The following is a 25,072-nucleotide window of genomic DNA, read 5'->3' as shown; positions in this document are numbered from 1 at the left end:
TATATTATATGCAAAAAGTGGCTTTAAAATGATTAGTTCTGCTATTTGGTGAGACTGTTTGATGGACTCCAGATTTAAAAAACAAATTTTGGAGCTGGAAGGAATTGAGTCTTAACTATAATCCCTTGAGTTTGCCTGATGTTTTTAGTGGTATATGTCAGGAAATGCATTCTCATCACCCTTAGCTTTAAATTTGGTGCTAATTAGCATGCTAACAGGCTAAACTAGGGTGGTGAACAGCTAAATCTCAAACTTGAAAGGATAAGTAGCCTGAAAGGATACTTATGTCTTAAGACTTGCTAACATAGCTTTAGACTATTAATGTTGCCTAATCCACAAAGTGACCAATATTTTATATTAAAAAAGGAGAGAACAACATAGAAACTGTCCATATGGTGGCTTCTGTCTCATTTATTCACAAGGACATGTCTACAGCCAAATACTGGGTCCAGATGAAGTCCTTGCAAATGTAAATTGGCAATCCATTCAGCATAATCAAATGGAAATGAAAGTACAAATGCACCGATTTATAATCTATGCAGGAGGGGTCATTTTAATTAAGCGGACAAAGCAGACGTAGCGGGTGAAATGTAACACTGTTGGATTCAGGACAACATCAAACACATAAATCCACCAAAGAGTCTCATAGTCCCAGTCTTCCCACTGTGGTAAAACTGTGTTTAATGTAGATTCGAAAAGACACTCTGACTTTGCTCAACACTGAGCAAAAATGTTGATAACAGTTGAAGTGATGACATAGTGACACATGAGCTATTGAGTTAAGTATTGTATATTGTATTTCCCTAGGACTGAAGGATGATGGATTTCTTCTTTCCAAACTGCATGTCTGCACAAATGAGATATAGAATTTGTATTGTATGCATATGAATTCTAATATTTTTTTATATACAGTCAAGCCCATAAGTATTCATACCCTTGGCTATTTTGGCTATTGACTTTTTGCTAAAATATAAATAAAACCTGAGAAATATTTTTTTCCACAATGATGCCTCTTGTACATCGTCTTATTATTTTTTGGGAGACACCTGTGTCATTTCTGGTCAAAAAAGAACTTGCTGGTTGAACAAAAGAAACTTTAAGTCAAAATTTGACCGGGGTATGAATAATTGTGGGCTTGACTGTATATATTTTACATTTAGTACAACTATAGAACTATCACATTACATTTCACAAGACATATTACCTGCATAATAAACCATATTGTGTCAGTGCATAAGTTACTGTTTTGCAAAACACAACAGGGCACAATAGCACACACAAATGACAGTTAGATTTGCAAGAAAATAAATACTATTGATTGTAGGGGATTGTATCTAGTCTAAAACAAATTTCCACATCATTCTGAAGTAATTTTCTGTTTCTAAACACAATAAATATACCAATAAATAAATACAACCTGTGCAGTACCCTTTATCTGCTTCTATATAAAAATATAGAAGGACAAAATATGACCTCAAAACTAAAATCTAGCTTTAGATTTATCTAAAGCCAAAAGGGGTGTGACCCAGTAGATAGATCTAAAATTAGATCTATCTAAATTTATCTTATCATGTCTATGCTGCTTTTACTGTGTTACCATGGTATCCCTTTTTTTGTCACTTGACTTTTGTTTTGGTTGTTAAAGCCTGAGCTGAGTAAATCTGCAGATGTGTGTATGTTGTTGAATAAGATGGTCATTTGTCCATTCATCTAAGTACAAGGCATTCATATATATCCTCAAGGGCTACGTCTAATTTTAGATCTGAAAGCCAAGTTCTCAAAGAACATTTCATGCAAAAATATCTCACAGAAGATGATGTCTTTTATTATCAAACATCTTGACCATGATCCAGATTTTCATTAGAAAATTTAAATCATGCTTTTTATTTGTTTTTGTTTTTAATGTCTCTGTAAAGCACTTTGAATCACCTTGTTGCTGAATTGTGCTATATAAATAAACTTGCCTTGCCTAGAGTGAAAAACAGAGGAAATTAAATCACACAGAGCTACAGGATGAATTCCATGTTTATTTTTACCTGATGTTTCACATCAGAATCAAACCTGCCAGTTTAAAAAAAACTAAATTCAGAAAACACGAAGGGAAAAACATTTACTGAAGAGGTAAAAGTCAATCTGATTTTTGATCCTGACCTTTAATGTAGGACTTTAAATATAACTATTTTGCTTATTATAGGGTGTCATATCTTTGTGAACGTTTAATTAGTTTGTTGGGTTGTTGGTCAGAGTCATGACAGCAGTGCCAGAAACATAACAGGTGAGAGGAGGAGGAAAACTGGAGTGATGAAGATGTGATCCGCTGCATCGTGGAGCTCGTTTAAACACAGGGCCTGCTCCAGCATTTGGTGGGTCTCAGCACTTATCCCTAAAGGACACAGTACAGAGTTTTTTTTGCTGGGATAGAGACAACTAAGTGCTACAACAAAGTCTGCTCTGAAAACCAGAATTGGAGAGCTCACCGTGTTGGGACCACTCCTTCCAGGCGTGCAGATATTCAGGGTCATGTTCCCCACCAGTAGCTATATTCAAATGTGATAAAAGTTTCTATTAAGACTTTGTATTTATGAAATTCTATTCAGTTGTAACAAGAAAGCTCTGTTTTTATCTTTGGAGTGCTCAATTGTAACAAGAAAGCTCTGTTTTTACCTTTGGAGTGCTCAATTGTAACAAGAAAGCTCTGTTTTTACCTTTGGAGTGCTCAATCAGAAGATGTTTCAAATCCCTGAGAGCCCTGGTGAGGTTCTCCAGTTGGTGCTGCAGGTGGAGGTTTTCTTCTTTCAGAGTGTGGATGGTGTCCTGGAGCTCGTAAGCTGAGCCGCAGTGTGAAAACAGAGAAATCATCCAAAGCACTGCGGTGACATGCATAATGGAGAACATTGTAGCAAATAATAAATGTGCTGCTGCTGGTCACAGTCCTGCTGAATCTCTCTACAGCTGCAGAGTGCTTTAAAGTCAGGTGGAAGTGTTAATGTTATTGAGGAGCTGACCTGTTTCTGTGTCAGAATTGATTCACTGATGGGTAGTTAAATGCTCTTGGCCCGCTTACCCACTCAAATGGATCAATTGTTCTGTTTTGGATCTTAGAGCCCAAATTACAGACACAGATAGAGCTGTTTTGGAGTTAATAAACCTTCATCCTAAAACAAAAAAAGACAAAAAGCACCTGTGGATTTGAGCAGTGCACTGAAGAAAATGAAGTCAGTAAGTAGTTATCTCCTTAATCCTACTAATAGTCAGACAAATCTCTGTGTCTATATGACAGTTCATCCCATCCACTTTAAACTTGGCAAGTGTATTCTTGGGGTCTTGTAAATGTGTTTCCCTTTATTTGGCTATCTTTGTGAGATTTGTGGATTCCCATTAACTATAATTGTAACTTTTACAACTGAGTGCCAAACATTTTAATCTTACCCCAACACAAACTTAATTTTAACTTTAACTGATGTTAAATGCCCCTTCCCCCCAAAAAAACAATTCTTTCACAATTCTTTATTACTTTGCTTGCCTAAAACTAAACTGGTTCTCAAATGATTATTTATTTGTGTATTTGTTGCTTTTGGTTTCCTGTAAATAAATAAAATACTTTCATCACTTACTTATGCTATTTGTGTAAGCTGCACTGAGCTGCAGCCACAAGGTGGTTGATGCCTGTCTTGGGGGCAACCCCCAAACCAGATGGTGGACACCAGAGGTAAAGGGAACCATCAGGCTGAAGAAGAAGTCCTATCACACTTGGTTAGCCTGCAGAATTTCGGATGCAGCCAATATATACCAACAGGCCAAGCAAAACACTGCCCAGGCAGTGGCAATAAGTTGGAGACGTTCCTGGTGGGTGTTGGACTCTGCCAGGGCTGCCCTTTGTCACCGATTGTGTTCATAATTTTTATGCACAGAATTTGTAGACGTAGCTAAGTGGCGGAAGGCTTCCACTTGGGTGGTCTCAGAATCTCGTCTCTGCTTTTCTCACTTGATGTGGTTCTGTTGGCTTCATCAGGTTGTGGCCTCCAGCTTGCACTCGAGTGGTTCATAGCTGAGCGTGAAGCTGCGGGAATGAGAATCAGAACCTCTGAGTCTGATGCCATGGTCCTCAGCTGGAAAAAATGTGGAGTGCCTACTCCAGGTTAGGGACAAGTTATTGCCCCAAATGGAGGAGTTTATGTATCTCAGGGTTTTGTTCACAAGTGAGGGGAGAGTGGAGTGGGAAATTAACTGACAGCTTGTGGGGGGCTGAGCGTAAAAGTGAAGCTCTCGATTTACCATTTGATCTACGTCCCTACCATCACCTATGGTCACGAGCTTTGGGTAGCGACCGAAAGAACGGGATCGCAGATACAAGCAGCAAAATGAGCTTTCTCGTGCCACTGATGGGTGGTTGGATTCCCTCTTTTAGAGATAAGGTGAGTTCGGCCAGCCAGAAGGGGCTCAGAGTAGAGCCACTACTCCTCTGCACCAAAAGGAGCCAGTTGAAGTGTTTCGGGCATCTGACTAGGATGCCTCTTGGGTACCTCTTAGTTGAGGTGTTCTTGGCATGTCCCACCGGGATAGTCCCAGGACACACAGACTATGTCTCTTGGCTGGCCTGGGAACACCATGGTGTTCCCCTGGACAAAATGCAGGAGGTGGGTGGTCCATCCTCTGGCTGCTGCCCCCATGACCTGGCCATGGATAAGTGGAAGAAAACGGATAGGCTGTCATAAAATGGATGGATGGATGGATAATTCTTGAGAAAGCTGCAACCCAAAATCTGCCAGCTGTGATTGCCCTGTGTGGCGGTCGACACTTGGAGCTGTTCTGTTTTCAAAACTCTGCGTTATGACTACCTGTGTGTGATGCATTTAGGGAACATCTATAAATTCTACCTACAGAAAAATAATCTGGGATACAATCTCCCCAGACAGGTACTGTCGATCTTCTAGATCAGGGGTGTGCTATAAATTTTCTAAATGGATTATTCTGCTCAATGTTGATTTGAGTTTGTTGAATTTTTAAGTGTAATTTTTATAGTTGTTTCATTTTAACGGAGAAAAACAGAATATCAACCAAAGGTCTACCTGCCCAAGAAGGGACATATACAGGGTAATCTTAAGTTTTCCAACAAACACTTAATGAACACTTAAAGGATTTAGAGAAAGCTTGGAAGAAAGTTCTGTAGTCAAATGAAAATATTTGGCATCAGCTTGACCTGCTGTGTTTGGAGGAAGAGAAATGCTTAATATTTCCCAAACCACACCATCCCCACACTCAAGCACAGAGGTGGAAACATGACGCTTTGGGGCTGTTTTTCTGTTAAGGTTGCAGGATGACTTCACCACACTGAGGAGCTAATGGACGGGTCATGTACTTGCATGACAATAACCTAAAACATGTGTTTTAAACATGTGTTTATAATATGTTTAACTGCATTTTTGGTTGAAATTCTCTCTAAAATGAAGTACCACAAAATTAAAGACTGTTCATTTCTTTGTAAGTGAGCAAACTTACAAATTAAGCAGGGGATAAAACAATTACCTTCCTCACTGCAGAAGGGTGATTTTTTTCTTTATTAAATGTAAATGAAAGAAAAAGACATGTAATATTGTTTTGTGCCCAAAAGACTTGATTTAGAAATACTTTGAATTTCCAGTTTGTTCCCCATAGCTGAAATTGCAGTGTTTTTATTTAACAATTATAACTGATTATTACAAAATTATTAATGACTTCACTGTGATGTTCTTACTATTCAGTAACATCGTGTCTTTTGGCCCCTGGGCTGCATGTTCAACAATCATCAGCTGGTTGAAAGCGGAAGTGCTTCGAGTAGCTTTCGTCATCATCCGGGTTGATCTCCGTCACAGAGGATCCAGGATGGCGACTCACATGTCGAGGTGCAGAACCTGGAGTCGGGTTCAGAGGTAACACGTTTTAAATAAACGCTCTTAAAGTGTCGCTACTGTGGAGTTTAACGCGAACAGACTGCAGCACCGATACACCCACTGTCTCCCACGTGACGTTTCCGCTCATCCCTGCGGGCTCAGAAATTCTCTACGTCCTCGTCACCGCTAATTAGCAGCTAGCATGATGCTAAGTTACATCATAACCCGTTAATGAAGCTAAAAATGCTCCTCTCGCTTAAGCTTTGGCATTATTTTAGCGGCTTTCTGTAATGTCCGAGATAAAGAAGTGTTCTACTTTGTTTTAATATTTTTGAAATAGACGTGCTAGTTAGGCTGTTTTTGTTGAGAATTTGAATATGAAGAGACATATTTGGGTAAAAGAGCTGTTGCTGGACTTAATAGTGTGCGTTTGCCTGAGGATGGTGGAGGATAATACGTGCTGAGTTTTACTTTATCGTGGTGTGGCTGAGATTTTGATATTATAGAAGTGCTAAGAGAGGAATGTTAAACTTTGAAACTCCTAGTAAAACACGTTTGGACAATGATGTCGATAACAGTACCTATATGCACCTAATCTATTTGAGTCAAAAGGTCAAAATAGTCATTTTCAGGACGTTTTTACGTACGTTTGGTGCTATATGATGTCAGTGAATATGTTGATCCCTGTAACATGGCTGTGGCTGTAAACACAGAAACCACACTGTTCTTTTTATGAGGGGTAGCCAATCAGAACAGAGTTGTCTCACAGCTAGAGGAGCTAAAACACAGGAGCTGAACCAAGGCCAGGGCCCTGTACTACGAAGCAAGTTCAGTTTACTCAAGTGATGTTATCTGGGTTCACTTAGCCTACCACTGGCAATCATGATTAGCAGTCATATGAAGCTTGTTTTAAGCTGACTAAGATAACCAAAAGTTTTCCCTGTGTGTTCGCTTAATTGGTGTAAATTGTAATACCTGAAAAATATGAGGAGGTTAAATGTGTAAACTGAAAGGACTACAGCTGCTGCAGATAAAACGGTGTGAGAGAAAAAGCACTGTACATTTTGCTTTAAAAGCAATGTATGAATGTCCATTTAAATGCTCGCACAGGCCAGTAAATGTACTTAGTCTTACGGATTATAATCAAGTATGTCATGAAATTTATGTTTAAAAGATGGTTTTAGTTTTTATTTTGTCAGTTGGAGCTGACATAATTATCTGAAAGTAAAAAATAAATATAAAAACAGAATTCAAACATACATTTAGACTACATACAAATTTAATATGGTCAGACAGTAAAATAGATGCTCTTTTTTTTCAGGATCAGATATTAATGTTTGTAGAACAATAAAAATGTTATGAATTTAGGGATGTAACAATTTATCAAGTAATTCGATTTTCATTTTCTTACTGGGTAAAATATGCTGCAAAGCTAACCTGGTCCAGACTAGAGATCAGCAGTAATGAAATCACCACCTACTGACCCAAAAATTCTGCAGACAATAGTATGTCTTTGCAAAATGGCTGTTTCCCTCTGAAGAGTATGGAAAACATGCTAGCTGGATTTTCTTTTCCTTTTTTATTCTTCTTCTTTTTTCCTTTTTTTTAACATGGTAATTTAAAACAAACAAACGAAAATATTTTCCACTCCACTTTGTGCCTGACACTAAGAGGACAGGCCTCTTTCAAGCAACCGCCATATATATAATGGATGTTCAGTAGCTTCTGATGCAAATTGTTTTCTTCTAGTTGAATGATTCAGCTTGTAAGATCTTAGCCCGCCCAGGTATGTCTGCGTGTCACGATATGATTTTGTCTCAGCTTTTCTGTTGTGTAACAGTAACATATTGCCAAAAAAGAGAACACATGACAAACAAGGTTTTAAAGTACTGGACAAGACGCCAGTACAACTACTATCATTATTATTATTATCATCATTATTGTAAAATTCTGAAGACATTTGATATTTAAGCTTTGTGAATTTTATAGATAGCATATCCATTTGGTATCTGTACTTATTATTAAAGGAAATTTTTCTTTCTCACTGTTGCCAAGTGCTTGCTCATAGGGAGGTCATGTGATTTTTGGGGTTTCTTTACTTTAGGGTCTTTAAACTTGCAGTATAAAATGTCCTGAGGTTACTGTTGTTGTGGATTGGCACCATTTGAATTGAATTTAAGTGAATTGATGCAGAATGCAAAGCAACAAGGTAATAAAATGGTCAGTCCTCTTTAACATATAAAGGCCTGCAGGTGTTGAACATTCTGCCACCATAGATAAAAACATGAACTGATTTTAAACTTTAAGGCCAAATCTCTAAAATATGTCTTCTTAACTGTTCTATGAAGTTTGTCAGTATTTGTGTTAGTCACTGTTGTCTCCATTGCTGTTTGTTGTACTGTTTGTTTTTATTTTTGTATTGGCGCATTGTTTGTCAGAAGACTAATCGGTGGGCTTCAAAGTAGCTGTGGCTAGAAGGGCTATGTACAATGTAAAGGTTGTACTAAAATTAAACCCTGGATTGTTAATTTTTATTGGTCATGTTGTATAAGCTGCAGTTTTTCCAAAAGTTGGCTTTTGAAATTCAGCTTTTAAAAGTTGATGAGATTTTTTTTTAATAGCAGTTGTTTTATTGTCATCCAAGGTATGGGATAGCAGCTTACCGGAAATACAGCAGTGGTGGCGGATACCCAAATATCTCCCTCTCTACACCGTTGCCTGGGATCCCCAAACCACTGTTTGCTTCAGTGGATGGTCAGGAAAAATATGAGACCAAGATTACCACTCTAGAAAATGGCCTCAAAGTTGCTTCCCAAAACAAGTTTGGTCAATTCTGCACAGTTGGAAGTAAGTTGTATCTTTGATGTGCTGGTATATTCACTGTTCTTTGTCACCTGCAAGAACTGGATAAAGTGTGGATTCTCTCTCTCTCTTCCTTCTGTTAGTTTTGGTTAATTCGGGATCTAGACATGAAGCAAAGTATCCAAGTGGGATCGCACACTTCTTAGAAAAACTTGCATTTTCTGTAAGTATTAAACAAAATTAAATGAACAAGACCAAAAAGGTGGAGGTGTGAGCAATAAACCTGAGAACAACATTTATGTCTTTAGTCCACAGCACAGTATGGGAGTAAAGATGAAATCCTTCTTACGTTGGAGAAACACGGGGGGATCTGTGACTGTCAGACATCTAGGTATTTAACACAGTTCCCGTCTCAGTGTGCAATGATGTAATGATAAACGCAAACAACACACAGCTGATTTGATGTGTGTTGATTAGTCGTTTTGCTTTGCAGAGACACCACAATGTATGCAGTGTCTGCTGAAGTGAAAGGTCTGGACACAGTGGTCAGTCTTCTGTCTGATGCTGTTCTGCAGCCTCGGCTGCTGGGTAAGAACATGTAACTTAGGATCAGTCCTCACAAACTGTCCAAGAGCATCCACCGGTAATACAAACTGTTTCTTTGTGTGCAGATGAAGAGCTCGAGATGACCAGAATGGCGGTGCGTTTTGAGTTAGAAGATCTCAACATGAGGCCAGATCCTGAGCCGTTACTCACTGAGATGATCCATGCTGTGAGTTACACCTCATTATTCTAAGACTTCTACATAGGCCTTAGCTAGTACATCCAGCCATTCATCCCATTTTATTATTAATCAGTGAATTACTAATTAAACCAAAATCCATTGTCAAAATTTCAGTGCACTACACTCATTTCTAGGTTTCTTCTTCAACTCTGATAGAGTAACTTTGCATGATTCACAGTCCAAAATGATCTATTTGCCTTAGCTGGGCTTTCGTGCAGCCTCTCCATTCACTCACAATCTGAACCAAGCTTCTTCTCCCTTTGAGTCCCCCCCCTTTAAGCCAAATTTCTTCTTATTGGAGGCCTCTTGCAAAAAGAAGATGTGAACAAGGAGTGAAAGAGGCTTCTGTATGTCAGGGTTAATCGCATTAAGGAGCTTCCCTCTTGTTGATATCATACAGAGTCAGGAGTGGCAAAAATTGTGAAAATTGGTGTTTAGAGTAATCTGAAGTCTGATTGGGTCAGGGGGATTACTTGTAGATATTCTGGCTTCATTAATGTCAAACTTAATGGTGAATAGTCCTAGTTTGTTTTCATCTTTAAATCTATATGTGATCCTTCTTTGTTGTTTTGTTTCCAGGCTGCATATCGAGGCAACACAGTCGGACTGCCTCGTTTTTGTCCTGCAGAAAATGTGGATAAGATTGACAAGAATCTGCTTCACAGTTACCTGCGTAACTATTACCGTCCAGAGCGCATGGTGCTGGCAGGAGTGGGCATCGAGCACGAGCAGCTGGTCGAAAGTGCCAGGAAGTACCTGCTGGACGTGAAGCCAGTGTGGGGAACAAGTTCAGCGCCCAACGTGGACCTCTCTGTAGCACAGTACACTGGTGGCATCGTCAAGGTGATTTACCAGGCTCTGTTTAAAATCACAGTTTGACAGATACCTGTTTTATTATTATTCCTCCTTTCTGCTGGAGAAAGCATAGAATCTTTAAAAGTTGGACATTGTCTTTTATTCTGTTAGATGGAGAAGGATATGTCAGACGTGAGCCTCGGCCCCACCCCCATCCCAGAGCTTACCCACATCATGATCGGCCTGGAGAGCTGCTCCTACCTGGTGGGTGTTTGCAGTGTCTTGGAAAGTCTCCAATCAGGGGCCTGAGACATGTTAAAGGGTAAAACTGTTCCCTTTACAGGAGGATGACTTTATCCCATTCGCTGTGCTCAACATGATGATGGGTGGAGGCGGCTCCTTCTCTGCAGGAGGACCCGGGAAAGGCATGTTCACCCGACTGTACCTGAATGTCCTTAACAGGTGAGCGTCTCAAAAGCAAATTGTGCTAAAATGATTCTAATTAGTCTTCACCAACTGTTAAATTTTTGTTATCTGTTGTAGACATCATTGGATGTACAACGCCACCTCCTACCATCATAGCTACGAGGACAGCGGCCTACTGTGCATCCATGCTAGTGCAGACCCCAGACAGGTTGGTACAGACTCAACACAGGACAGCTGCAGAGTATCTGCTAGGATTCTGTGACAAATTTCTCATTTAAATTTTGAAACCATTTCTGATGAGGTTTTGGCAGCTCTGGTGCTCTGGGGTAGGTGGTTCCACAGGATGGGGCCTACAACTGGAAAGGCCTCATCCCCTCTGTTTTTGACCTTGTCCTGGGAACATCCAGAATCCTCTGATTAGAAAACCTTAGTGCCCTAACTTGAGGGTGGATGCTTAAAAGCTTAGATTAAAAAAAGTGGGCAAAGGTCAAAGACTTAAGAACAAGCAATAAAATCTAAAACTAAATTCTAAAAGTGACAGGAAGCCAGTAAAGAGAGGATAAATGGGTAATGTGCTCCCGCTTTTTTTTGTCCCTGTAAGGAGCTGAATGTATATTTGGGAAAAGTTCACCTCCAGTGAATAGTTTGTCATGTTTTTTGTGGTTCTTTTTCTTATTTCTTATTTCATTTATTCATTTCCAGGTGAGAGAAATGGTGGAAATAATCACCAGAGAGTTCATTCAGATGGGCGGCAGTGCAGGAGAGGTAATGATCACCACAAGCTTTGTCGTCATCAATTAGCAGAATAAAAATTACACAGAACTTTTAATATATTTCCCTTGTGTGCCCAGATGGAGCTGGAGAGGGCAAAGACTCAGCTGAAGTCCATGTTGATGATGAACCTTGAATCACGGCCGGTTATTTTTGAAGACGTTGGTCGTCAGGTTCTCTCCACAGGAAAGAGAAAGCTGCCACATGAGCTCTGTCATCTAATAAGTGAGTACTGGAAAGATTTTTGTGTCCTTTTCTTTGCGAGTCATCTAAATTTGTGTGACGATAATATTCAAATAATTTTCAGGCAGCGTGACAGCTGGTGATATTAAAAGAGTGACCACCAAGATGCTGCGCAGTAAGCCAGCTGTCGCAGCGCTTGGAGACCTCATGGAGCTGCCCTCATACGAACACATCCAGGCCGCCTTGTCCAGCAAGGACGGACGTCTGCCCCGCACATACCGCCTCTTCAGATAGACCCACATCATCACTTTACATAAACTGGACTTGAAGATTACACTGGTGTTCCCTCCGAACACGGTAATCACCACAGCTTTCTGTGGGAGGTACAAATACCTGAGCTCTGACTCGAACCTCTGAGAGAAGGGGTGATTTTAAAGAAATAACACATTGTACTCTCCAGTAATCCTAGTCTGTATACAACTGTATTTTTATTTTGTTGCCAGGAAGTCAATAATTCATTATTTTTATGGGAGGTTTGCAGGAGTTTGCTTTTAAAGAAACACAAAATTATCATGTAAGGTTCCCATTTAAAAACCCCACCAGTGTCACAGAGCCACTCAGAGTAGACTGTGTTCTGGATGCCCCTCAAACTCTTTCATTTTTTTTATTCTGCCATTACTTTCTTTGCAGATCTCAGCTCTCTAAAGAATTGTCTTTATTCCAGAGTCAGTGGATTAAACTGTTATTTATACAACAAGACTTCTTAATGTCCTTTTTACAGTTACAGAGACAGCAGAAAGGTACATAATATATGATTAAAAACAAAATGGAGATTTTGGATCAGTTACTGACTTGACTGCTTGTCCTCCAGCTTGAAATCGTGGTTTGTGTATTGTACAGTAAAACGATGGTTAAATAAGTGTGGTGGTTGTTTTTACTGTTACGTTGAAGGCTTTGCAAGTCTATACTCTGAGTTTTTGACTTAGAGATTGTCTACATTTGTTGACATATGTTGATTATGTTTTTGTCTGTGTTTCATGTATATTCTCACAGAAATGCACAAACTACGAGTCAAAACTTTGCAAACCCTTGGCCTTCTCTCAATAAGCTTCATGATGTAGTCACCTGAAACAGTTTTCACGTCACAGCTGTGCCTTGTCAGGGTTCATTTGTGGAATTTCTTGCCTTCTCAGTGGGGTTGGGACCATCAGTTGTGTTGTGCAGAAGTAAGGTTTGTACTGTGACAACTGTTAAAATTCATAATATGGCAAGAACCAATCAGCTAACTAAAGAGAAACGACAGTCCATCATTACTTTATGAAAAATTGCTAAAACTTTGAATGTGTCCCCAAGTGCAGTCGTAAAAACCATCAAGCGCTATGATGAAACTCACGAGGACCACCCCAGGAAAGGAAGACCAAGAGTCACCTCTGCTGCTGAGGATAAATTCATTTGAGTCACCAGCCTCAGAAATCACAAGTTAACAGCACCTGAAGTTAGAGCCCAGATAAATGCAGCACAGAGTTCCAGTTTAGAAGACCCAGTCATCTCCCTGCATCAACAGCTGTTTAGAGTCTTGAGTTCTCCAGAGGCTGCTCATGTGATTCAGTCCAAATCTGAGATCTTTGGTTCCACCTGCCGTGTCTTTCTGCGACACAGAAAAGATCAGCGGATGGTCTCTACATGCATGCTTCCCACCGTGAAGCAGGGAGGAGGTGTGATGGTTCGGAGGTGCTTTGCTGGTACATTGTTGGGGATTTTTTCAAACCTGAAGGCACGCTGAACCAGCATGGCTACCACAGCATCTTGTAGCAACATGCCATCCCATCTCAGGTTTGCGTTTAGTTGGACCATCATTTATCTTTCAACAGGACAATCACCCCAAACGCACCTCCAGACTGCGTAAGGGCTATTTGACCAAGAAGGAAAGTGATGGAGTGCTGCACCAGATGACTTGGCCTCAACAGTCACCTGACCTAAACCCGGTCTAGATGGTTTGGGATCTGATGGACTGCAGAGTGACGGGAAAAGGGCCAACAAGTGGAAAACCATTTCAGGTGACTACCACATGAAGCTCATCGGGAGAATGCTAAGAGTGTGCAAAGCAGTAATCGAAGAAAAGAATAGCTATTTTGAAGAATCTAAACCAGGGGTCAGCAACCTTTAACACCCAAAGAGCCACTTGGACCCGGTTTCCACGCAAAAGAAAACACTGGGAGCCGCAAATACTTTTTGAAATCTAAAATGAAGATAACACTGTATATATTGTTTTTTGTGCTTTGTGCGGACAACTAAAGTAAGTAAGTAAAGTTTATTTATTAAGCACTTTTCACAGACAGGCAGTCACAAAGCGCTGTACACAAATATTAAAATAAACAATACAATCAATAGACATTATACACAATGTAAAAGATCAAATGTAAATAATGTAAAGAATATAAAATACGTAGATCAACAAAAGGCTTGTTTGAACAGAAAGGTTTTTAACTGCTTTTTAAAAGAATCTACAGAGCAACTAAGGTGTGTTGCTTATAAAATCCATGAAGTGCTACAGAGAAAATTACATTTTATTTATGTAATTAACACATTTTAAACTCTTAAAGAAATATAACAAAAGGAAAGACACCCAGCTGAACTAAAATGATCCGTGTAGCAAACAAAAACTGTTGTGAGCCGCCACCCTTATATCGCCTGTGGGCTTTTGGAGCCTTGACCTGACTTTTAAAAAGTAATTGGAAAAAAAGCACTATGCCGTTAAAAAAAAAGGATATTTGCAAAATTCTGCCTAAATATCTGTTTTACCTTGTTAATGTGTGTGGCGGGGCGTGGTCTGCAGTGCCGCTGCATGGGAGTCGGACGCACCTGAGCGGCACCCGCAATCGCGCCTCGCCGCCTTAAAGCCTGTGCTCTCTCTGCTCTTGTGTTGTCGGGCTGTGAGCTGAAAAGCTACAGCCGGCTGTATGCGTACAGCAACCGCGTGTGAAAAGTGGTCAATAAAGAGATGCTGAAAAGCATGTCCATGCAAACATCGTCGGGTCTGCAGTGATATGTTTACAATGAGACTTCTGGTCCCAAACCTCGGCGCACAGCGTCTGCAAATCGGGGCTTTCATCTTTACGCAGGACTGTAAGCTGTCATCTGTGAGGCGGGAGCGGTGTTTGTTTTTTAACATAGTTCATGGTGGAGAACAGCTGCCGACATAATGTGGATCCGAAGATCCATAATCGGCCTATCTGGGGTTGAAAGTCTCGATACATGCACCTTCGGCGGGTACACCGGCTTCCGCGAGTGTGACGCTTATTTTGAGTGATGAAAAAAATAATAAGATATCATTTTATTTTTATATTTCAAAATCACAATAATCTTCCAATTTAGAACTACAAGTTTAAAAAAAAAAAAGAACTAAACACAAATAAAATGCACTTCAGCTAAATACTTCTTCTATTTTCCCAAACCACCCGGAGCCGCAAAATAAGGACTAAAGAGCCGCATGCGGCTCCGGAGCCGCGGGTTGCCGACCCCTGATCTAAACTATAAAACATGTTTTGAGTTATTTCACACTTTTTTGTTTACTACATGATTCCATACATACACATTCAGTGAGAATCTACAATGTAAATAGTCATAAAAATAAAGAAAAAACAAACTTTTGACTGGTAGTGTATATCAGACGAGAGGCTGTAAGCCTGTAAATCATGCCCCTAACTTTAACCTTTGCTAGTATGGATGACTTGGTAGAAATCAGATCAGTTATTTTTAAGTGGGACAACTATTTTTGACTCAGTTTAAGAACCGCCCTCAAGTGGCCATTAGAGAAACTGCAGTTTTGGGGATTCCCGCACAGGCTTCATCTTTTAGCTCTGGAAGCTGGTGCTCAGCTACACCTTAGATTTAACACAGTATTATAACTATTATATTAAGTTAATAACATTGCAAAACATTGTACTCCCCCACACTTAAATACATCTATTATGGGCAAAATGTATCCAACAAACAAAGGTGTTTTCAAACCTTTATTATGGGATGTTACGTCAGGTGACATAAAAAGATACAGTTATGGATAAGAGGTCCTGATGATGTAAAAACAATACCCACAGGCACTTTTTTAAAAAAACAGAATGCTCTTCATGCTGGGAATGCAAATGATTAATGTGCTGCTACATACAGTACATGGACAGTTTACACAGTAATAAGATGAGAGATAAGGCATTGTGTTGAGTGTTGCAAAGGTTCACTTGGCCTAATCACAGGAAAAGGTAGCAATAATGGTAGTAATATAGTAGTAATATCATTAAAATGCTCAAACTTTTTTCATAGCAAGTGAGTTCCTTTAAGAAATATTGAATAAAAGCATTAAATAACTGTAATTTCCCTGAATTTAACAGTAGCTCTTAACAAGGTGCGACATGCTCTTCAAAGTTTATATTTGACCTGATCCTCAAAACTCTCCAACAAAACGGACACCTAAAAGTGTGCTGTAGTTATGTTTAGTACATTATTTCATGACAAAAATCACAAGGCATTTGAACACTGGTGTAGCATTCAGAAAAACAGAGTATTATAGTATATGATGCTTCTTAAATGGCTACAAAAAATAGAGAGAAAATAGGTATTGTTACTCTCTGTAAGGTCTTATCAGTCCACACTGGAGCATGTGACTGAACTTTAAGCCACAACGGGAGACCCCCTTCCCTAGTCATGTTTGAGTACAGGGGGCAGAATAAAAAAAGGCCAGAATGCTGATGTCTGCATAACCTCGAGATCCCTGCCCTCGAGTCTAGCAGGGACACAGCTGCACCTCAGTTACCTCGACTACAGCTGGGATTTGTGTAGTTAAGACAACTTTGGTTTTTCCTTTTTGTCCTTTTCTGGCCTTCCTGTTTCTGGCACAGGTGTGATCCAATCCAGTCTGATCCGGTCCAGAGTGTTCCTTAATGGGTTTCAAGAGATGGTGCAGATCGTGCTGCTTTGGTTCTTCATGGCCTCCTTTGTCTTTATTTCTCTGGTGATTCGCCTCCTCCTGATACCTTCCAAGTACAAACTTCGGTCAAACTGTCCGGCACACAGAGGAATGCTGACAAAAATACAAGCAAATACAACACTACAGGTGTTAGAAGGTCAAAATGCATAAAGCACAACTGATCGTTTAGCAAATGATCAACTGCAGTCCAGTGAAAAAGAACCATCATTCAAGGCATGTTTTTTTGCATTCTGATATTTCAGCAGCATTTTAAGTTAACTGCAACCCACACTGTGCAACATGGACTTAATAAACCTGGGTAGGCCATCAAATTTGAATCATGTAGACTGTATGACACAGAGCTACTGTTTCGTGGCCACAGCTAAAGATTGTCAGGATTCTTTCACATTGGTGATCTTTGGACTACCTACAAAAATCCACGAAAGCACAGTTTATTACATCACTAAAACCTGGAGCTGCTGGGGGACTCTCTTCCTCTACCCCTTTATATGTCAGTGCTGCACGTAGTTTCATCCTGTTTGTGTTTCGTTCTCTCTCTATTCTACTCTGTTCTGTCTTCTCGAGGCTGCTTCTGCTTGGGAATGATTTTTTTCTTCCTTTATTTTCTAAATGCTTAGTCAAAGGAGATTCTTGGGTTTCTATTGATGCAGAGTTCTTAACCTTACAATACAAAGAGCTTGAGACTGACTACCACTATGATTTGGTGTCATTAAAAAACCCATCTGAATTTGATTTAACACATTTACTTCATAAATTATGTTACTTGTGGAAAACCTGAAAGGGATAACAGAAGTGGGAACCAAAAAAGCTCTTATCTCTTTTCCCTAGACCCTGTGCCAGTCCCTAATCTCAATAACTCTCCACACATGCCAGAAAGCCTACACCAGTGCCTCTCCAGAAACAACTGCTAGGCCCAAACGTGACACCACTGAGAGTGAAGGCTCTCAGTCAAACAGGTCATAGTAAAAGGCGTATTTTACTTTCGCCTTCTTTCAAGCTATTAAGTTCCACCATTATGTGAAATTAAATTTAATTAAAAATCACTTTATATTAGGCTGTCTTACACACCGTGGATGCTGATGACATTTTTCCAGAAAGAAATGTGCAATTGGTGACATGAATGAAAACACTGCTGGAATCCTACAGCACTACTTTGAGGTGTATGTGTGAATGTTAGTGGGACTCACTTGTCTCTTCCTGGCCTGAGTTTGACCTGAAAGACACCAATGACAGGCCGGTGGTCCGAGGTCTTGATGTTCGAGCAACTGGTATACATGAGTGTTTTTATGTCATTAGCCTGCCTGCTCCTGAATAGGATCCTGTCCTGTGAACACAGAGAGGTTCAATGCGTTTGAGAGCCACTTTAATAGAAATGATAAGGTGTTTTTAACAAACTTAAGGCGTTTATCTTTTGTCATGTGCGACACAACATCATTGTTCTACTTACTGTGTATGAAGGTGTTCTCTGTTTAGAAGTGGTGTCGTAGACATCGCAACCAATGTCGAATTTGTACGTGGGTAAGAAGTGTATTGATGCCTCTTGGAAACCTTTAAAGATTGACCCTGGAGGGACAAACAACTCACAGGATGAGAATCAATGGAAAACAACAACCTATTTCTATAAAAACTTTTGCAACTGTTTAGATGCATGCAAAATCATCTAGTGAAGAATATCCAAGAATGTTGGTTCTGCTCATCCAGTCGTTGCATTTTCTGTGGGAAAATCATTTTCATCACTCAGCCAAGCCGCTTTTTCAGTCTGAAGTGACAAAACATTTCTCCCACTGAAAGCACGACGTCCAGATGAACAAAATCAACTTTCGGAGTTTTTGCAAATGTTGACGCTTTGGCTTGCTATGTGCATACCTTCCTTCATTTCCTTGGAAAGCTGATCGTGCTCCAGCAGAGGGCTCATATCGCCACCTACTGTGGAGCTCATGATGGCCTCCACCTCACTCCTGTCTTTATCCAGCCGAAAGTTAAAGTCTCCAAACCAGAAGACCTGATCGAATCTTGTGGTGACGTCAGCTGCAGTGAAAAATGATACTCCATTGATTTTCACTGATTTCTGACAATTAGTGTTATAAGCACTAAGATTTTAACCACAATTTTAACCATATATAGATCATCAGTAACTGCTGGTACAAAGATGGCCATGGAAACAAATACAAAAATAGATTGTTATATTTATAGAGAAAAACTTTCCTGTACATTAGCCAGACCGCTTATTCCCTCCTCCTGCAAATAATCCTAAACCTAGGTGTCTAGGAATGTTTAATCTAATTTTAGATGTTGCAATCAATCATGTTGTGATTTGATTAAAAAAGGAAGACAATTAGAAAATGAATGCCCTGTTTTAAGATAATTTGTCTTATCAGAATGAATGCATGCCACTTTTATACTGTTACATCTTTAAAAGATTAAGTATTCTGATGCATAAACCATCCAATTAGCTTTAATATTTTACATCATTCACACATAGTAGCTTCAGAGTCTTACATGGTGTGGAGCGGTAAGGGTTGGTATCTGGAAGGCCTTTTGGAAGAGCTAGAGCCTCGACAATCTTGTTGTAATCAAGTATTCTCTCGTAGACTTTGGCATCACCGGCTGGGAGAAAAACAGAAAAACACATTAGAAATACGCAACATTGGCTGGCTGTAGGGTTTAAATGCAATACACAACTAATGTGCAGTGTAAAAAAAAGAAAAGCTTCTCTGACTTGGAAAAGCTGCTACTAACAGGTAAAATGGGAAGTAACGAAAAGGAAAGAAGTGCCAAAAAAGGTGAAGGCAATCCCCACTGCGCCTTTGGTCTTGATCTGCGAGATGATCCTCGTTGTGACTGTGGCGTGCTCCGCCTCTGTGCAAAAAAATAAAGAAGAAGAAAGGTGGTTCATATCTGTGCACACAAATCAACATGTCACTACAACAAAATCCTTGTCACAATCCTCTGGCCAGTTATAGTAGGTGGAGCATTTCATCCAAAGCAACAAGGATATCAGTAGAGAGTTGTAAGTTGAAACTGTGTTTTGATATTCATATCATCTGTATTGACTTGTAAACAGCATTTTAAGGATATTATAGAAAGGTTTCATCTAGAAAACTAAACATTCACAGCTTAGCTTTGAAGTTTTCAGATTTTAAAGCTCAAATAATTGATTAGTTGAGAAAATAATAAAGTTAATTCAACAACATAAACGATCTATCTGAATTAAAGACTATTAAACCCTTTGGTTTATGAAATATCATTTCACCATCACTATCACTCCTGAACTAATACGTAGAGTAGGACAGACCTGAGCAGAACCAGATGAGATCTCTTCTGACAAATACAGTGAGATATAAAACACCATGTGAAGCTGCATATAACATGACATAGTAAGGTCCCAGACTCTCCTGAAGTCTGGTCTCCCACTCCCTCCTGCACACAAACAAAGTTACATATTAGTATGCAGAAAACGAGAGCCATGACGGAGTAATTCATCATAATAACCGGCTTTTATTTAAAATCATTAAATGATCCACCTGTCAGGACAGCCCTCCTGGACCCCAATAACATAAAAGTCTTGTGCAAATTCAGAGTCGGTTGGAAGGAGGAGATCATCTAAGTTGACTGGAAGGCCCTGAAAATGGCAGGAATTTGGTTATGATTCAGTTTCTCCATCAGAAAAACCTTTGTGAGAGATGCTGCAGGTCACATCCTCCCACCTTCTCTCCTTGCATGTTCCAAGTGGTGATGTAGATGCCAACTCTCCTGTCGGGGAAGAGGCGGTCCAGCTCCTCAGCCCCAAGCAAGGCACCACTACCCAGCACGCTGCCCTCCATAAAACTCCTAGATAAGGAAAAGTAAAATCAGCACATATATCGAGTTTAATCACAGCTGACTGTAAGGCTGCTATCTCTGAGGCCAGGTCAATAATTCATCTGTATAACCAAGTATTAAAGCAGTAGACTAAGAACTATTTTACCACTCATCCTGTCAAAAACCCTGCTGAATCTCCTCAGATTCAGTGTTAATCGCACTCTCACACCTGTTCTTCTTTGCTCCAGTAATGGAGGCTGTCTATTCTTATTTATGCATTTTTAGCTAAAGCAGCTCAGATGTTGATTTCTTTACCACAAAGTATCGCAGACTGACGTTCAAACATTTCAAATTTAGCTTGGAAAGAGGAATGAAAGATGAATGATGAAAGATGAATTAAATCTAACACAGGTTGCAGGGGAGTTTGGGGGTTTTGGAGCTAAAGTGTACTATAATAAAGGAAAGATAGAACGGTAATATGAGTATAAAGTGTGTGAGCTTAGAAAGAGCTCATCCAGGCAAAAAAAAACCAAAACAAAACAAAAACACACCCCATCTTACTTTGTTTGTTTTTATAGTGTCACTAGCCTAATACCCTTGAAAGAGACTGGTAAGTAACTATAGTTTAACAGGAAGCTGAGTGTAGTTACTTTAATCTACAGGACATCTTACAATAGAGCCTTCAAATCCAGCACAAGGATGATGACTATAGGTGCATCTTTATATTACCTGCTAAACCTACCTGTTCCTCATATCCTGCGGTCTGATGGGGCTGAGTACGCTGTAGGTGGACCTCATGGAGTTGACAGAGGCACTATCCGACCCCATGTTCTCCAAAAGCCGGCTGTCGCTCAGGTTCCTGTGGAGCCTTTCTCCCAGCTTCTCTCTGGCCGGCATGGCATAATCCAAACAATCCCTGTCAATCCTATTAGCTGCCCTTAAAGTGGCTGACGCAAAGCTCTTCTCCAAAGCAGGCAGTGGTCCGGTGGGTTGCACCGGAGACAGGCGCACCTTGGTGGCCCTCCACTGCTGGACTGTAAGGTCGCTCTGCTGGCTACGGGGTCTCCTTTCATAGTCAGAAAGACTACTCCCTCTGTCCCGGAAGGCTGGGGATCCAGTTGGAACAGCAGAATGGGGTCTCGCACTGGGATCCCGCTCATTCCTCACTGCAGCTGTACCCTGGAGAACAAACCCAGTCGGAGCTACAATAGTTTCATCCTCTTTAAGCGAGTCTGTGGAGGAGCCGGTCTCAGCTGGGTCGCTCAGACTCTCCTGGCTGTTTCTCAGCCTCCTGGTTCTCACAGTCTCCTCCAATGAAATGCTTTTGCTGGACTTCGACAGTCTGGGTAGCAAGGGGGGGCGGGGCTGATACGGACTGATCCCTTCCCCTGTGTTTCTAAGCCTAAGGTCATCCTTGTGCCCGTTGGTGGATTTCACATCTACTATGGAGGTCTTGAGTTTGCTGCTGTCATTGGCAATCGAGTCTCCTTTACCAGGAGCCTCACAGGAGTGATGGAGGGGGCCGTCCTCTCCATCCTCAGTCATCCTCTTCTCATGTCTGAGTCCAGCTGTGGTGATGTGGATGAAGCGCTCTCATTTTCAAGTGGCACAAGACCTGTTCAGACACACGGCGGAGTTTGTTTTACTGACATGGCCTTCAAACGATCACTTTACTGTCTGATATACTTTCTGATATCAGCCACGGCAGAGGGTTACTGCATCAAATACCCAATCAGTGGAAACAGCAAACATTTTGATTTCAAGCAATTAAAAGCAAGTGCTGTAGCTAAAAAAGACAAAGCACATGAGCTAACGCAATCACTGCTTGTTTCAACAACTCTAATGCTGAACAGAAAGTCCCGTTAAAGTCCACTTTAACAATTCTACTTAAGCCATCATCTAAATAACGTTTACATACACAACAATATCATCTGTTACGCTTTTCTCTTCACTGAATAACAACCTGCAGCTGCAGCTAACAAAGCTAAAATGCTAAAGCTGTGCTAACTAATGCCTAAAGCGTACGTTTCTGTGACCACATTAACAAACGGATAACTTTGGTAGTTTCTGTCGTTTGCACTAACAATTTATGTCTCTTTTATCAGGCTGAAAGTAAAGCTACCTTTTGTGCACTGTTGGTGTCAGGGTAACTGACTAAAAAGTAGCTCCGTGACTTCCTTAGCAACGCTTGACAACACAGATTTTTGTTACCAAGAGAGTCGCAGTCTGAACTCAGCATGTATCACAGCGCCCCTGTGTGCTAAGAAGGGGTATTACTTCCATACCTGTGTTTCAACTGCTAGGATAACCACCTGCTTTCTCATTTCTGCAGCTTACACATCTTCGAATAATTTCCAGGGAACTTATTCTTATACGAGGAGAGAGGACTCCAGACAACAGACATCTGACCTAATTTATCCTAATAAGATGCTAATTTTAACTAAACTTACACTGTAGCTCAATGCCCTGGCATAAGAACTCTGTGACACTATGAGTGCACATTTTCAACATATAAGTATTAGTAATACTTAAAAAACACAAAGACAAGGCAACTCACCTATCAGAACATCACCAAAGTTATTGACAGCATTTCTCAAATCCAAAGTCCATCCTGCACTCCTATTTTCTTCCTCTTGTGAGCACCACTTTTTTGCTTTGGCTCATTAAATATATCATTTAAAATGCCAACAAAAATGTTTTATAATTGATATCAAAAGACTCATGGGTATTTTGTAAAAATGACTGAGAGCAAAGGTCAGGAAGTACAAGAAAAATGCCCACCCCTCATCAAAATGTCAGAAAACATGCCTATTTTAATCAGTGTAGTGTAATACGATTGAGTAGATATTTGCAGCTACAATTCAATTTCTAATTCTCTTACAATTTGTCCACTTTGCCTTACATCACAATCAAGAGCATAGCCTTTGTTCTCAGCGAGTAGACCTAAAGATGATCTAAGCTTTGATCTGCGTGGTGTGTCATGATAAGTATAGCATGTGACAGTTCAATTTAATTTATAATTCAGGCAACTAATATTGGAATGGAATGGTGGAAGACTAGTTACACTGTATTTTAGTTATCCACTTTTTCCTTTCACAGATTATATATATGTATATATACAGGGTGGGCCATTTATATGGATACACCGTAATAAAATGGGAATGGTTGGTGATATTAAAGTCCTGTTTGTGGCACATTAGTATATGTGAGGGGGCAAACTCCTCAAGATGGGTGGTGACCATGGTGGCCATTTAGAAGTCGGCCATCTTGGATACAACTTTTGTTTTTTCAATAGGAAGAGGGCCATGCGACACATCAAACTTATTGGTAATGTCACAAGAAAAACAATGGTGTGCTTGGTTTCAACGTAACTTTATTCTTTCATGAGTTATTTACAAGTTTCTCTTTGTTCACAGCCATTGACATGTCGAAGAGGTTAACACGTGAGGAGCGGATCGAAATTGTGTTGATATCTGGTGAGCGCAGTAACCGGGTCATTGCAGCAGATTTCAATGCAAGACACCCTACGAGACCACCCATCTCCCATGCTACAGTTAGCAAACTGCTTGCTAAGTTTCGTGAAACTGGTTCAGTGTTGGATTTGCCAAAATGTGGACGCAAGAAAACTGTCACTAATGAAGAAACATCAGTGGCTGTCCTAGCTTCATTCAGCAAGAGCCCACAGCGTAGCACTTTTCGCCACATGTCACTGGAGAGTGGCATTAGTCGAACATCCTTCGGGCGGATATTAGCTACTCACAAATGGCACCCTTACAAACTCCAGCTACTGCAGCATCTCAACGAGGATGACCCAGATCGGCGCACAGAATTTGCAGAATGGGCAAAACAAAAATTGGAACAGGACCCTCAGTTCACGCAGAAGATTTTGTTCAGTGATGAGGCAAACTTTTATGTGAATGGTGAAGTTAACAAACAAAACCACCGCTATTGGTCTGACACTAACCCACATTGGATGGATCCTCAAAGACTGTTGGAACAACAAAAGTGATGGTTTGGTGTGGTATATGGGGTACAACGATAGTGGGTCCATTCTTCATCAATGGAAACCTCAAGGCCACTGGATATTTGAAATTGCTACATGATGATGTGTTTCCCTCTTTATGCACTGAAGCTGGCACGTTCCTGAGTTTTTCCAGCAAGATGGTGCACCACCACATTATGGGTGCCAGGTCCGAGCATTCCTAGATGAACAGTTTCCTGGAAAGTGGATTGGTTGTCGTGGGCCAGTTGAATGGCCCCAAGGTCTCGATCTGACCCCTTAGACTTTTATCTTTGGGGTCATCTGAAGGCAATTGTCTATGGTGTGAAGATAGGAGATGTGCAGCACCTGAAACTACGGATACTGGATGCCTGTGCTGGCATTTCTCCTGCGGTGTTGCTATCAGTGTGTGAAGAGTGGGAGAAGAGGGTTGCATTGACAATCCAACACAATGGGCAGCACATTGAACACATTTTATAAGTGGTCAGAAACTTGTAAATAACTCATGAAAGAATAAAGTTACGTTGAAACTGAGCACACCATTGTTTTTCTTGTGACATTACCAATAAGTTTGATGTGTCGCATGGCCCTCTTCCAATTGAAAAAACAAAAGTTGTATCCAAGATGGCCGACTTCTAAATGGCCACCATGGTCACCAC

At 40.4% G+C, this 25,072-nt stretch overlaps 2 protein-coding genes across 2 annotated transcripts; one reads left to right on the top strand and one right to left on the bottom strand.

The window, feature by feature from the left end:
• Positions 1-5,862: 5,862 nt before the first annotated feature.
• pmpca (peptidase, mitochondrial processing subunit alpha) lies at positions 5,863-12,551 on the top strand. The gene is made up of 13 exons (XM_031747292.2): positions 5,863-5,909; positions 8,515-8,717; positions 8,816-8,895; positions 8,981-9,063; positions 9,166-9,260; positions 9,344-9,444; positions 10,036-10,299; positions 10,423-10,515; positions 10,595-10,713; positions 10,795-10,885; positions 11,380-11,442; positions 11,529-11,673; positions 11,756-12,551. Exons 1-13 carry the CDS (start codon positions 5,863-5,865, stop codon positions 11,923-11,925), a joined length of 1,554 nt encoding a protein of 517 aa, XP_031603152.1. The 3' UTR covers positions 11,926-12,551.
• Positions 12,552-15,629: 3,078 nt separating this feature from the next.
• On the bottom strand, positions 15,630-22,626 carry inpp5e (inositol polyphosphate-5-phosphatase E). The gene is made up of 11 exons (XM_031747261.2): positions 22,536-22,626; positions 21,156-22,028; positions 20,320-20,443; positions 20,137-20,234; positions 19,908-20,032; positions 19,352-19,471; positions 19,112-19,219; positions 18,479-18,640; positions 18,060-18,175; positions 17,800-17,936; positions 15,630-16,705 (listed from the first exon to the last, which is right to left on the bottom strand). The coding sequence occupies exons 2-11, from the start codon at positions 21,956-21,958 to the stop codon at positions 16,573-16,575; spliced, it is 1,926 nt and encodes a 641-aa protein (XP_031603121.1). The 5' UTR covers positions 21,959-22,028; positions 22,536-22,626; the 3' UTR covers positions 15,630-16,572.
• Positions 22,627-25,072: the final 2,446 nt, after the last annotated feature.

Source organism: Oreochromis aureus, linkage group 12 (assembly GCF_013358895.1).
Source record: "Oreochromis aureus strain Israel breed Guangdong linkage group 12, ZZ_aureus, whole genome shotgun sequence".
Lineage (NCBI taxonomy): Eukaryota > Metazoa > Chordata > Actinopteri > Cichliformes > Cichlidae > Oreochromis > Oreochromis aureus.
This window is presented reverse-complemented; position numbering and strand designations above follow the sequence as displayed.

Excerpts from the sequence above, each read along its gene's own strand:
- inpp5e (XM_031747261.2), bottom strand. The coding sequence starts at position 21,958 with ATGACTGAGGATGGAGAGGACGGCCCCCTCCATCACTCCTGTGAGGCT. Across the intron at positions 18,641-19,111 it reads CCCTTACCGCTCCACACCAT|CTGACGTCACCACAAGATTC; the intron begins GTAAGACTCTGA and ends TTTTCACTGCAG. Across the intron at positions 18,176-18,478 it reads TTCCAAGGAAATGAAGGAAG|GGTCAATCTTTAAAGGTTTC; the intron begins GTATGCACATAG and ends TTGTCCCTCCAG.
- pmpca (XM_031747292.2), top strand. The coding sequence starts at position 5,863 with ATGGCGACTCACATGTCGAGGTGCAGAACCTGGAGTCGGGTTCAGAG. Across the intron at positions 8,718-8,815 it reads TCAATTCTGCACAGTTGGAA|TTTTGGTTAATTCGGGATCT; the intron begins GTAAGTTGTATC and ends TCCTTCTGTTAG. Across the intron at positions 9,261-9,343 it reads TCTGCAGCCTCGGCTGCTGG|ATGAAGAGCTCGAGATGACC; the intron begins GTAAGAACATGT and ends CTTTGTGTGCAG.